At 34.0% G+C, this 15123-nt stretch overlaps 2 protein-coding genes across 2 annotated transcripts; one reads left to right on the forward strand and one right to left on the reverse strand.

Moving 5' to 3' along the window:
* Positions 1–3301: 3301 nt before the first annotated feature.
* Positions 3302–6172, reverse strand: LOC131608117 (uncharacterized). Its single transcript, XM_058880046.1, has 3 exons — positions 6041–6172; positions 3888–5830; positions 3302–3794 (listed from the first exon to the last, which is right to left on the reverse strand). The coding sequence occupies exon 2, from the start codon at positions 5821–5823 to the stop codon at positions 3931–3933; it is 1893 nt and encodes a 630-aa protein (XP_058736029.1). The 5' UTR covers positions 5824–5830; positions 6041–6172; the 3' UTR covers positions 3302–3794; positions 3888–3930.
* Positions 6173–9300: 3128 nt separating this feature from the next.
* LOC131605961 (uncharacterized) lies at positions 9301–12319 on the forward strand. The gene is made up of 5 exons (XM_058878247.1): positions 9301–9459; positions 9659–11352; positions 11558–11663; positions 11783–11846; positions 12227–12319. The coding sequence occupies exons 2-5, from the start codon at positions 9672–9674 to the stop codon at positions 12317–12319; spliced, it is 1944 nt and encodes a 647-aa protein (XP_058734230.1). The 5' UTR covers positions 9301–9459; positions 9659–9671.
* Positions 12320–15123: the final 2804 nt, after the last annotated feature.

Genomic DNA, 15123 nt, shown 5'->3' on the forward strand with positions numbered 1-15123 from the left:
TTCTATTTCATAACTCTTTCTTCACTATTTCTTTTGCTTTTTTTTTATTCTCTTCCAATAATAAAGCAATCATATATACTTTTGTGATGAAAAAATTTAAATAGCAATGTTTATAAAAAAAATTACATAAAAAACAAGGTTTTCAAAAAATTTACCAAAATGTCTAGGTTTTGCAGGACCCCCTAGAGTATGCGCCAAACCATTTGGCGCATTAGTATAAAATTTTTTGAGTTAGCCAATTCATTTGGCGTAAATGTTGAAAAGTAAAAAAAAAAAAAAAAAAAATTTCACATTTGCGCCAAACCATTTGGCGCATACTCCTAATTTTTATACTAATGCGCCAATTCATTTGGCGCATACTCCAGGGGGTCTTCAAAACCTAGACACTTTGGTAAATTTTTTGAAAAACTTGTTTTTTTGGTAATTTTTTTTTTAAACCTTGTTATTTAAATTTTTTTTTCTACTTTTGTTACCGACATCTATTTCATATTTATTTTATTAATAAATTGTTCTATCATTATCAAACAGTCACGAATACTCTAAATGCATGAAACCTTGAATGCACTTAATCCAATTTTCAAATTCGTCATCGTCAACTTCTAAAAATATTGTAGTGTGTTTAAAAAAAACTATATAAAATATACATCTTGAAAAAGTTTTATAGAATCTAATATTGTAAAAATAAGTTTGTGTGGGTTAAGAATAGTAAGGTTGTTGAGTATAGTTTATGTCTTGTAATAGTTTATATCTAGTGTTATTTTTTGGTTTTCTATCATTTGTCAAAGGTTGTGGTTTTTTTTCATATTTTGTAATTCTCACGTTATGTCAATGTATTGTGGTTTGTGTTATTTATTTTCTCTATGTTAATTTTTTTCCAATAAATGAGATCAGAGCATGGTTCGCCTTAATAGGTGAGCCGGAGTGGATTTTGTGTTTGGTCTTGTTATATGAGGTGAAAACTCATACTGGTGGTAGAGATTGTTGGGCTCAAGCGTGAGTGGTAAGGATCGTAAGGATGTTGAGAGTAGTTTATTTGTTGTAATAATTTACATAGTGTTATTTCCTGGTTGTCATTTGTAACAGACTATGGTTTTTTTTCTTCATGTTTTAGAGTTTTCATGTTATGTTATTGTGTGGTGGTCGTGTTCTTTATTTTCTCTATGTAGATTTTTTTAATAAATGAGATTAGAGCATGGTTCGTCTTGGTTATGTCCACATGATTCAAATCATGACATAGTTTAACTCGAATCAAATATAGTTCTGAAAGAAATAGTTTTCTCTTCTATGCATTTGATTCAAATCACAAGAAATCAAATCATGTCTGCAAATCTTAGATTTTGGTTATGTCAAGTTGATTTGAAACATATAATTATGTGACTCAAATCATGTGACTTGAGTCATAAGAGTTACAGTTCTAATCATACATATCAGTTTAATGGGTATTTAAGTCTAGATTCAAAGCATTCACTCCCTTTACTTGAATCATATCATTTGCTCTTGACTACAATCAAATCGACAATCTTAGATATGTCACTGATTGTATTAGACTTGACATTGCAAATGTCGAAGAATTGTTGTGCAGGTTTACTAGTAGACCGAGTGATGAGCATTGGAAAGCTATTTAGCTAGTCATGTGGTACCTTAAAAGGACCATGAATCTCGGTTTACATTATCAAATATTTTCTGGTGGACTTGAAAGATATAGTGATGCAGATTTAAACACCTTATCAGATGATTCCAAAGTAGAGGGTGGCTATATATTTAATATAACTTGAGGAGTTATATCTTGGAAATCAAAGAAATATACTATTTTGCCTTAGTCCACAATGGAGTCAGAAATGATAATCATTAACGACGACTAGTGAAGAAGCAAGTTGGTTAAGATGCTTAATAACTAAGATCCGTATATGGGAAAAACCTATGCCGATTATGTTGATCAACTACGATAGTACTGCGACTACTGCAAAAATTGAGAACCATTATTATAATGGTAAAAGACGTCAAATTAGAAGAAAGCACAACAGAGTTAGAGAGTGTATCTCTAAAAAAGTTGTAAGAGTGGATCATATGTACGCACTGATGGAAATTTAGCAGATCATTTGACAAAAGGGTTAGTTAGAGAGAAAGTCCATAATACATCCAAGAAGATGAGACTAATGACTAAAGAGAAATGAGTTGTTCGTGAAGGTAACCTGACCTAATAGAATGGAAATCCTAAGAAATAAGTTCATTGAATAATAACAAGTTGTGAGTGATATGGGGTGATCATGCTAGTGCGAATAAGAGAAGTATGAATCCTAAAGCGATAAAAGGATGAGATAATAGAAACTTTTAATGAGATTTATACTGTGCATGACAGAATAACTAGCTATATGAGTAGTCTTGATAGACTCAACTATGTGATTGTGAAACTTAGGCCGGTTCCTATAAAATTTCAAGGCAGAATTCATATAGCCTTCAATGAATCGGGATACACGTGCATGGCAATTAAAGCACGAGCTATTAGAATACACCTTAAGAGAGTGGGAGATTGCGTCTCTCTTGTTGAATTGGAATCCTTCTTGTTACGCAAAGGTTCAAGTCGTAGACACCTCTACTTTATGCACAATCTTAGAATTGTTTGATGTTACTTCTGAAACAATTTTTTAAATTCAAGTGGGAGATTGTTGGAACATGTCAATATATCAATAGGGAGATGAATTTGAAAAAATTCCTTTTAAGTCCCACATTTTATAAAAAAAATAAGAGTTTTTGTGTGTTAGTTAAAAATATTCATTAGTCACCCATTGCTTAGATTAGATATTTTTGTTACCTTCATTATATAAAGAAATCACTTGTTTTATTCCAAAATGCACCAAAAACTTCTATTGAATTTTTCCTTTTTCACTCTCATAATCCTAACTTTCTTGAATTAGAGAATTATTTTAATTTGTCTCATTTGAGTTGAAAAATTATCAAGTATTATTTTTGAATTTTATTTGAAAAATTATTTGAATTTCTCTTGTTTGAGAACTCATTTTGAGTGGTCAAATGACTATTATTGAATTCTCTTTGAAGAATTATTTGGATTTTCCTCGTTTGATAAATTAGTACGACTGCTTATATTAAATAATACGAGTGATATTTATAGCATATTCAAATGATTTATGTACAATCAGAAGATGTATTTCTAAATCAATTATCTACCGTGCAAGTAGTAACCGTACGATATAAAATATAAAACTGAATGGCAGTGCCGTAAAACATCTTAATGAGAGATACATAGTCTACAACTACTGGATCTAGTCAATTCTTCTGTGTCAATTTTTTCAAAACCATATAACAATAAACATCCCTAACAGTACCTCATTAGAATATAATTTATAATAGTAACTCCCTTAACAGTATCTCATTAGAATATAATTTCTAATAGTAACGAACGATAGTGATTGCATACATTCTACCATTTGATGATAATACATTGTTATGCAGACTATGAAGTACAAAATGACGAGTTTTCATTTTACTAATGATCTACTTCACTTAACAGCCTTGAAAGATCCATTAAACTAACACCATTAAACTTTTCTTTCTAAAACAGAAATATATGTTAGTAAACAAAAACACAGTTTCTTGTATCTCTAGAAAAGTAATAATGAAAAGAGTTTTAATAAAGAAAATAGATACTGGAAGCTATTGAGATCTTAAATCCTGATCATTTTGTCTGGATTCCTCAGACTTGGAAACAGAATCTTCAAGAATAATTTTGTCAGGATTCCAAATTCAGAAAAGTCTATCTTTCCTTTTAGAAGTACCTGTAGCAATAAGTTTCACACACATCATACATTTGGCTTAAACTAACAGAAAGGAAACTCAATATTTTACAATTCAAAGCAAGAGATAGTTACCTAGTGGTTTGTTAATACAATGATTCACAGAGCTACACAACTGTCAGTTGCTGCGCTCTTCAAGTGACTCGAGATCATTAATAATTGAATCACAACTAAAACTTTTAGCAATCTCCCTTTCAATGTAAATTATCATGCTATCTGCTAGAAACTCATCTTCCATCATGTTTTTCAACATAGACTTGAAAATTTTCATTGCTGAGGAAGATCTTTCAGTTGTAGGCGTAAAAACCGGAAGAGTCATGACAAGACGGAATAGTCTTTCAACCAAGTAGAACAATTCTGACTTATTCCTTGCTACCAAATATGCACACAATTCTTGTATAGTTAATAAACTCTTCAAAGTCGATTCTTGACAAGCAAGCATAGTGAAATGCTGAAGTTGAGATCGCAAATCAATCTTCTCCTGACAATTAAAATCCATGGGATAATATTTTTCTACGAGAATACAAATATTATCAATGCTACAAGCATCGTAAGTACCCTTAGGAACCAAACCAGAGCTTAGAGTCAACACTTCCATTGCTTGTTCACTAAACCTACTATTCAACTCTTGTATTTGTTTGCCAATGACAATAAAAAACACTTTGTCCCTATAATAATGCTCTAATGTGATGTGATCCTCCTGTTGGCGAGAAGAACGCCGTGGTCTTTCTACATATGGAGCATTGAGCTGAGGAACCGTAACGTCATTTTTTTCACAAAAAGATGTTACCTTTTTTAACAACTTATCCCAATCATCTTGTCCGATGTTGTTAAGCAGTGCTTTGGTAGAACAAACTAAATGTTTGACATTAACTAAATCCAGAGATTGCTGTTGTAAAGCTTCGCAAAGATCAACGGTTATCCCCATGATATCTTTCATCATATGCAAGATCAATACAAACTCAAATGTGGTGAAGTAACAGTAAGCAATATGAGCATCCCCACGTTGACAATAATTTGAACCATCATCAGTAAGTTTTTCTAAAACACAACAAGTTGCATCATACATGTTTATCAAACTACAAATAGGAGAAAAAAATGACCTCGAACGAGTATCACCAACTCGTTGGTCTTCCCCTTCACCAGTTTCAAGCTCGTTGATCTCTAGCAAATGTGCAATTCCATCTAACTCGGCAGCTAGTAACTCATCATGGGGCTTACGACAAGTACAGAAAAATTTGACAATACGAGTCAACTGCGAATAGAATTGTTGAATCGGCCTAACTTCTGTTGATGCACCAACCAAGGCAAGTTCCAACTTATGAGCAAAACAATGAATGTAGTATGCATAAGGACATTCATTCAAAAACAATGCTTGTAAATCATTCCATTGTTCTCTCATATCGCTAGTCCCATCATACCCTTGACCACGAACGTTAGAAACATCAAGATTGTGCCGAGAAAGTACATCACAAACTTTTTTCTTAAGCGCTAACGGGTTAAAGTCTTCAACACACACAATATCAAAAAACCGTTCTTGTATAAACCCATCTTTGTCAACAAATCTCAAAACAATAGCCATTTGTTCATCATACGATTTATCACAAACTCCATCAAGAACTACACAAAATTTAGAATCACCAATTTCTTCACGGATATACTTTTTCACTTTACCAGAAAGAATACGCAAAACCTCTTTTTGAAACTGAAATGACGTACACTTGGAAAGATACGGGGAATTTTCCGATACAACTTTAGCTAATTCATCATCACCCGATGCTGTGAGTTTTAACAGTGAAAGAAAAGCATCTTGGTTTCTTTCTTCGCTGGTTTCGCCTTCACCACAAAAAGCCCAATCTTGAATTGTTAAAAAACGAGTAATGTCAATTGAAGTCTCTAAACATAGTCGATTCTTCCGAATTTGATCCGAGTTTTCCGCGTGAATAACATTGTCATCTTTTTGAGCAACTGTCCTTTTGAAAAAAGAATCGATTCTTTGGCTCTTGACCATTACGTTACTGTATAGGAAAAGAAAAACGTTTATGTGAATTGAAACTATGATATGAGACAACAGAATTTAACCTAGAAGACACCATTGAAAACCAGAATCAGTAAATACACTATACAACAGTAATTTCATTATACAGTAGTTAGAAACCCTAAATAGAATGTGTTTTCGGCATCGAAATATAGTGAAGAAGAGTGAAGGGTAATGGAGAAGAAAGAACCTGAGAAGTGAAGGTTGGTGCGTGCGGTTCTTGGCGTTGAAGCTGAAGAGAGGAAACCCTAATCTAATGATGTTGTGTTGTGAGTTTAGGTTATTTAGTGAGTGAGAGCAATGAAAAAAATGGCGCGCACTATCTCTTTGTTTAGAAAATAATAAAGATAGTGAAAAATGTAACTTATATTTAGTAAAATATGTTTATTAATTATATATAGTGGAATATATTTTTTCTTTTTGTAAAATTGTTTATTTATAAATATTAATAATTAATTAATATATAAATATAAATAAATTTTATATTGAATCTTAGTAGGGGTGGAAATAGGCTAGGCTAGGCTAGGCTTTAGAAGGCCTGAGCCTGGCCTACGATAAACTTAAAAGGCCTAAGCCTGGCCTACGGCCTATCATAGGCTCAATTTTTTGGCCTGGCCTGGCCTTTTTAAAAGCCTGGCCTGGCCTGAAAGCCTATTTAAAAAGCCTGTATCTCATTAAAGTTTTCAATTAATCTATATAACTTAAGAAATCTTGTAGGTCATATATAAGTAAACCTATTTAACATTTGTTATATATATATATATATATATATATATATATATATATATATATATATAAAAGAACCATTTTATTTAACATATTTCTAATATATATAAAAATATAGGCCGGCCTATAAGGCTTCATAGGCTTTTTTAATAGCCTAAGCCTGGCCTATTTAATAAAATAGGCTTTTAAAAAAGCCTAAGCCTGGTCTCTTTATTAAATAGACCTAGCCTGGCCTAGGCCTATGTAGGCTAGGCCGTAGGCCCCTGTAGGCCGGCCTGGCCTATTCCCACCCCTAAATCTTAGACAAGTAAATTATACTCATTTAGTTCGATTAATATATACCAATTCATCACCACTAAGATGAAGCGCTCTCTCGAGATAGATTTTATAGAGTTAATGCACCTTACCCAATAGAAAATGGTTTAACTGCCTTAGAATTAAGGGCCACAGATCATGTTGGTCTTATTCGACAAAGCCAACATGTGGCCACAATTTTTATTTAACTATTACTGTTCTACCATGTTTTATTATTCCAGCTTAGGTTTATTTATTAAGTGGATGAGAGATTATTATACATAACTTGTTATTAAGAAGGGGGGAGGTTATTATAATTAAACATGATTTTCGCTTACAACAATTAGATAAGACGTTTTGACAAAGTAAAAATAATAATTGTGAAAACATCATCTATAAACTCATTTAAGTGTGTCTTAAACTCATGGTCGGCCAGCCTAACTACAGTTGGAGATGATAATAAATCGAATCAACTCGAACATAGTTCAAAATTTAACTAAATCGTTGAGTTTGCTTCATGAACCAAATGAGTTGAATATGAGGAAAAAAACTAAGTTTGTTAACTAAATGAGTATCTAAGACCTTGTACTCAATCATCCTACCAAGAAGTTTAATAATAACTCTGAATTTGCATGGCTTGGATATCCTTTCCTTTTTCTTTGGCCGAAAGTATGAAAACCAAACAATCATATTTACTCATCTTCGTTTCTTCTACCATCAAACACTTTCCCTTATCATCTCTCGAGAGATTCTCTATTTCTTCATCAGTAAAAATAATAGTCATAGTACCATTATTTTGCTCGTTTCCATTTGAATTCTCGATCATTGAATCCTTACAAGGCTTTATGCTTCTAAGATATTTTTACTCATTCTTCCCCATTGCAACCACATTCATACCCTAAATACATGCTTGAGTCTTGTTTAAAATTTTGATTACCGCCTTTAACTTTTTTTAGCTTTTTTTAGAGCTGCACTCTAAAGTTATGCTTGGGAGTTTGGTGGGAATGGGAGGAGAAGGCTTCCAAAAACGAATTTTTAAAAAAATATAGAAAAATATTTGACATTTTTTGAAAAATGATTTTGTTTAGAATGAATAAAAGAGTCATTAAAAATTTTAATTTTCAAAATACTATAACAACCTAAAGGATATTTAATGGTCGGCTGAAGTTTCTAGAGAGAGATGCTCCTCCTTCTCTCTAGAAAATTTCTCCCCAACCCTTTAGGGTTTGGTGGCTCTTCTCCACCTCCATGGTGGTCCTCTCCTTCCACCTCTATGGTGGCACCCTCCATCTCTTTTGAGAGAACTTTCTTCTCCATCCCTCTTCCTTCTCATTCCCTCACCATAGCCAAACTTTTCACCGGAATCTCCCTCTCTCAACCACTACCAACCGCCAAGTTTTCTTCTCTTCTTTTAAGACCGCCACCGGAACCACCACCGCCAAGAAGAAACGACAAGTTAGTTGTGATTTTTCTACACACCTCAAACACAACAACAATGGATGCTCCTCTCCTTCAAGGAGCTGCTCATACAACTCCGTTGTCCGAAATTTGTCGTCCACCATCGAAGCCGCCATGGTTATACAGTATGCAAATTCTAACAGGGATGTTTAACTTCGGTTTATTAATTTATGTTTTGTGTTTTTGTGTTTTAGTGGTAAATGATGCACTCTTAGTGTTTGACAAAATGCCGCAAAAGAGTTTTGTGTCTTATAGCATGTCTATGTGTGTCTATTGGCATTTCATAGTGATTGAGGAAGCTTATGAGTTCAACATCTATTCCATAACTATCTCTAGTCATCTATTAATTTGTGAACACTCAAAAAATTGGGGCAATTTTGAGACCAAAGAAAGTCGAAATGTGCAAACACAAGTCAAAGAAATCATCCTTAATTGGATTTGGAAAAAGACTATGGATTCTCGCTTCTACATTGCCATTGATGGTGTTTGCAAGAGAGTGGATTGCTCGTTGATATGTCGTTGGATTTGGTTTGGTTGTGCCTTAGCTTTTGAAAATTATATGTATAATGTCTCTTATGACTATGTAGTGTTTTATGTTAGAAGTGCTTTTAGGCTATGTATGGAGTATGTTCCATTTCAATTGTGTCCTAACATTTGTAATTCTTGCTTGATTGAATATTAATGAAGCTTGTTTTTCTATTAAAAAAAAAACAACCTAAAGGATATTTGGAAAATTTATGTAAGTCCTCAAAAACAAACTCTCCTACCCAAAATCTTTTTATTCTTTTCACCCAACTCTTCCTATTTTTCAAAGTTCTTCCCTCCCTTCCCCTCCAAATTCTCAAACATAGGCTAAAAAATATTATTGATCCGAAATTTCATGTTTTTCTGCCACAAACCCTAATAGAAAATAGTCCTCAAATCTAAGGTTGAATTTCTTTAAAAAACTAAAAAAAATTAAAAAATCAGAATAAAAGAGAAAAATACATTTAAACCAAATATTTGTTATAGAACATTATTGAATAACGAACCGAAGGTATTGCGCGCCTTTTGTACTCTCTCTCTCTCTGACTCATCACTCACTCTCTCCTTCGCTGCACAGGAACTGAATCGCCAACACCATTTCATTAGGTTTTCATTCTTCTCATCTTTTACCTAAATTCTGTTACTAGCTTCAATTTCAGGGATTTTCAATGTACAATGAGACTTGTATTGTGTAGTAAGAATCTATCTGATCGTGATCTTCAATGCTGATTATGTTTCTAGGTTTAATTGTGTAATCTTGTATCAAACTTTCAATTCCCATTCATGTTTTTCTCTTCCTATGCAGTTCACAAAAAGTTATGATCAACACTCCGTTAATCGATTCTTTGCCTCCCCTCCCATTAAGGGCTTTGCAAATTGTTTCTAGTAAAGTGAAAAGCCATATCCGCGACGAAATTGGTGATTCTAAATTTTGCATACTTGTTGATGGAGCGCGAGACGAATCGCAGAAGGAACAAATGGCTGTTATTTTGAGATTTGTTGATAAAGAAGGGTTTATACAAGAGCGAATGTTCGATATCGTGCATGTTAAAGACAGTAATTTGCAGTCCTTAGCTCTTAAGGAAGAAATTTGTGATGTACTTTCTCGATATAATCTTGATGTTTCGAACATTCGTGGTCAAGGGTATGATGGTACTAGCAATCTGAGAGATCAATGGAATGATTTACAAACGCTATTTTTGAATGAATGTCCTTATGCATACCACATTCATTGTTTTGCACATAAGTTGGAACTTGCATTGATTTGTGCGTCGTCGGAAGTTTATGCAATTCAACAATTCTTCTTGATATTGAATTTTATTGTCAATATTTTCAGTTCTTGTACTAAGCCCGGTGATACTATACTAGCTGCCAAGTTAGACGAAATCTCGCTTTTGCTGGAGATCGATGAGCTTGAAACTGACAAAGAGGCGAGTCGTTCTTCTACTTTGCAACGAGTTGGTGATGATCGTTCGAGGTCACATTTTTCTTCTATTTGTTGCTTGATTAGTATGTATGATTCAGCATGTTATGTTTTGGACGGATTATCTCATGATGAAGAGTCGAGTTGTGATCAACGTGAGAATGCTTCTATTGCTTACGATATCTTGATTACATTTGAGTTTGTATTGATCTTGCATTTGATGAAAAATATTATGGCGATAACTGATATTCTTTGTCAAGCTTTACAACACGAATATCCAGATGTTGTTAATGTCAAACATATAGTTCGTTCTACCAAAGCAATGCTTCAAAATATGAAACAGAATGGTTGGGATAAGTTGTTGAAAAATGTTAAATGTTTTTGTGATAAAAATGTTATCATGGTTCCTCAGCTCGATGCTCCGTATGAAGCAGGACCATGGCGTTCTCGTGAGAAAAACGATCACATCACAACAGAGCATTATTTTAGAGTAGAGGTATTTTTTACTGTCATCGACAAACAGATACAAGAGTTGAATAGCAGGTTTAGTGACCAAGCAATGGAGTTGTTAACTCTAAGCTCTGCATTGGTTCCTAAGGATACTTACAAAGCTTTTAACATTGATCAAATTGGCACTCTTGTAGAAAAATATTATCCTATGGATTTCAATGAGCAGGAAAAGATTGATTTACGATGTCAACTTCAACATTTCATTACTGATGCTCGTCAAGATTCAAAGTTGAAGAATTTGTCAACTATCGAAGAATTGTGTACATGTTTGGCTGAAACAAAAAAGTCCGAAGTTTACTACTTGATTGACAGACTTCTTCGCATTATCATGACTCTTCCGGTTTATACGCCTACAACCGAAAGGTCTTGTTCAGCAATGAAAACTTTCAAGACTTTGCTGAAAAACATGAAGGAAGATGAGTTTGATGCAAGCTGTATGATAGTTTACATTGAAAGGGAGATTGCAATAAGTTTGAGAATTGATTCTGATGAGTTCGAGTCACTCAAAGAACCCAATGACTCACGCCCATGTAGCTCTGCAAATGATTGCACTATCAGACCATCAGGTAACTAACTATCTCTGCTTAGGTGCATGGGATATTGTAGATTTGTTTTCTTTGTTTGAAGTTTGCAACCTTTTATTTGGTTTTGACTTCTGCATAAGTTTGATAGTTGTTTCAAAGTGACATAGGCAAATAGCCTAATCAAAATGCATGATGTGATTGAAATTTCATTGTGAAAAATAAAGGCTAATTGTTTACTCACTTGCAGAGTTGCTCAGCGAAGAAGAATCTAAAGAAGAATCCGACAAAGAATCTGATGGATCCCTTCCGCCTCAAGTTGTTGAAGAGATGGTTGAGGATGAAATCTCACCTAGGTATTTTGATTTTGGATACTTGAATGCATGCTCATGTGTCTTCTGCGCTTACTCAATTTTCTTTTCTTCTCACTCTAGACCATCTATTTGTTATACTTCCCATTTGACTCATTTTCTAGATATAATACAACCATTCTGTTAGAGATGGTGCATCAACCAAATCTAATCAGATTGTTTCTCTTTGTAAGAGGTCATTCAATATCCTTCTTTTATTGATTTGTACAATGTTGTTAAATCGCCGCTATAGCATAGTGGACTTTGGACAAACCACTATTGATTTGCGGTATGCTATTTAGTAGTACAAAACATTGTCATATAGCCGCTATAATGGTGCTATAACACTACTGTGTAGCAAAACTTTAACAATCTTCTATTTACCGCTATTCGCAATTGATAACACTAGTTTATAATTTATATATTTTTTTGTGAGTTTCAGATTGATTCAAAACTGAATCATCAAGGCATGGCTATTAACCATGTAGCTTAAGTGTGGCACTTCATTTTTTTTGTTAAGTTTCATTTCAGCATATACTTCTTGCTCATATATTTATTTGTTGTTGCAGGTACCTTTCAAAGGACCTGAAGGAGTAGTGCTGATTCAATTTTCCTATCTTGACAAACAAGTTCACAGTTTTGTTTTTACTCGAGGCTCTTGACGTTTCTTTTTCCTAGTCCGAGGAATCCACGGACAAGATTATCAGGATTTAAGATCTCAATCTTTGTAACCCTCGTGACCATATGGATGAATCCTAATAGCATTACTCTTTCAGAATTTTTCTTTCAGCAATACTTTTCTTTTCTGCATATACAAGAAACTGTGTTTTTTTTGGCAAACATATGTTTTTGTTTGAGTAGTTTAATGGTTTAAAATTTTAACTCAAATGAGATTTTTAAAAAGCCATGGAGCTTGTTACACCTGTTCGTTGTCAATTGCAATACAGTGATATTGAGTACGAAAATGACCACTCTCACGATAACTAACACCATGAGCATTCTTGGCTTATTTGTTGCGTATCACTAAAGTGAAGTTTACTCGTTTTCACGGCATAAACGTTCACACCCATACGTGTAATTCTCCAACGTTATACGTTAAGAATAATAACCAGTGATATTAATAATAGGTAATGCATACAGTGTAAATATCTGGAAATGGATCAGATTTAATTTTTTTACAACAATAATAGCACATAACTACAGATAAAATTTTCAACGCTTCAACGAGTCTTCATTGTCAAAACAACGGCTGCGAGTTCTATAGACTTAGGAAGACTAAAATAAATAGGAAAAATACAGTAGCATATCCAATCACCTATCTATACACATAAATAATCGTGTCCTGATTAACTTAGTCAGATGTCTACTGTTCCAGACCAAGAGTAGGTTCCAAACCAATGTTCTCACACTACATTAGTTTAGCACCAGAACATCTGTTCTTCAGCTGGTAGTTGCATATTAGTCCTTAATGTCCCAACATCAGATAGGACATTTGTTCCTCCTTCTAGGAACTCCTCAACCTTGAAATTTTCAAGGTACACACTTGCAGATAATTATGAATATCATTGATCAGTTGACATTCATCAGCTCTAATAAACCATGCCATTATGAGTGGACTTGAGAGGATACTCAAGTATCTTTGACACTTTAATTATAGCTGTCAATACCTGCCATACATTATGTTGAACCTTCATAACCCTAGGATTTCTCAGAGACTATGCAGCGGAAAATAGTCATACCTCAACAGAATTCACACAATGCTTACTTTAAGTGTTAGTAGTAAGTATGACAACTACAGATTGACTGCTACTCAACCTTGCACAATGTTTGCTTGTGCACCAAGCAACTGACTAGACCAAACCAAAATCCTGACTTAACAAACTCACAAACAACAGAGGTTACCTTATCAATATCTTCACTCCCGCATGAAGGTTTTGATGAGCTTCTTCTCTATTCATAGATATCAGTCGAATTTGTTTTTAAATTCAAGTTCTTCACTCCCGCATGAAGTCCTTGGACTTAACACTCCTCGTTCCAGCATCACAGCTCCTAGGTCAGGTTGGTCTAATCATATAGGTCCATCCTCCACTTCTAGGGACCATACAATATGAACAGGACTGTTCAAATAATTTTCTACCTTTACCACAACCAGAATTTATCCCTCATGGATCTCATCTAGAAACAGACAGGATGCCTGCTCTGATACCAATTGAAAATTCTGGTATGACAGACTCGAATATCAATCCCGATGTCAAGACATATGATCTGTTATTAATGTAGCATAAGCAGAATAGAAGGATCCTCCATTTATTTATTACTCTTAGAAAAGAGTCAATGAGACCTGAGATCACACACGTTCAGTAGACATAACCAGATTATAATTTTTACATGGTTCTGTTTAGGAACAACTAACACTTCTGAACCTGATGTTATAAACAAAGTCATAACATTGATAACTGAACAAACAATGCAGAAGATAAATAACACAGTTAATTGTTAACCCAGTTCGGTCTAACTACCTACTTTGGGGGCTACCAAGCCAGGAAGAAGATTCCACTATCAGTAGTACTATTTTATATAAACAGCCTCTGGTTTACAGATAAACAACCTCTGGTTTACCTAGTCACTACCCAATGCAACCTTTATCTCAGAACTCCATCCAAGACAAGAGAACCTCTGCTCACTCCCTAGTGATACCTAACTGTTACAACCCTACAACAGCTATTTACACAATTAACAATGAACACATACTTGATCTTGCTTCACAGCTTCAATCAAGTTTACAATACTCAACTCTTACCTACAGGTTTCGAGTGAGGACAATCACTTCTCTAACCTACAGGTTTCGAGAAGGACATGGCAGCCATCCCACAACATGGGTGGTCTACCTATAGAAACCCTAATGACTACATCGTTAAAAACAAGGTTTTCTATCTCTAAACTAGGTTACAAAGTTTCTTATTTATAACCTGATCCCAATTGAATTTGGGCTTACAAATCGCAGCACTCTTGTTGTTACAAATATGCAGAAAATATTCTGCTACAAATAAGGTCTTTCAATCATGAGTTTCCTAATTTATCTCCTAAATTAGAAACTGCTGAATCTTCAATCTTCTGATCTGATTCTTCCTGAATCTTTGATCTTCCGATCTGATTCTTCAATTATTCATTTGACCTTTAAATATGCGCCACATAGGATTACATAATATTCACATAGAATATTCTGTATCTGTTAAATACAAACTGAATCTTCCTTTCAGTTCCGCAGTCGCGATGTCATGAGTTGATGTCATGACATTTCATCTAACATCTTGCTTAAACCTGTTTTGTTCTTTTCAAACTTGCAAGATTCACATTTTGACCATTTGTTGCTGCTATTATATGTTTTAGCCAAACATTAGACAATAATACAGAACAGACAGAGCATCAACAATATATTGTATTTTTATTGGTCTACCTATTGTTG

Source organism: Vicia villosa, linkage group LG5, assembly GCF_029867415.1.
Source record: "Vicia villosa cultivar HV-30 ecotype Madison, WI linkage group LG5, Vvil1.0, whole genome shotgun sequence".
NCBI classification, from domain to species: Eukaryota; Viridiplantae; Streptophyta; class Magnoliopsida; order Fabales; family Fabaceae; genus Vicia; species Vicia villosa.

Bases quoted from the DNA above. Each gene is read 5' to 3' on its own strand.
- LOC131605961 (XM_058878247.1), top strand. From the start codon at position 9,672: ATGATCAACACTCCGTTAATCGATTCTTTGCCTCCCCTCCCATTAAGG. The intron at 11,664-11,782 runs GTATTTTGATTT...CTCATTTTCTAG, and splicing joins GAGGATGAAATCTCACCTAG to ATATAATACAACCATTCTGT. The intron at 11,847-12,226 runs GTAAGAGGTCAT...TTGTTGTTGCAG, and splicing joins TAATCAGATTGTTTCTCTTT to GTACCTTTCAAAGGACCTGA.
- LOC131608117 (XM_058880046.1), bottom strand. From the start codon at position 5,823: ATGGTCAAGAGCCAAAGAATCGATTCTTTTTTCAAAAGGACAGTTGCT.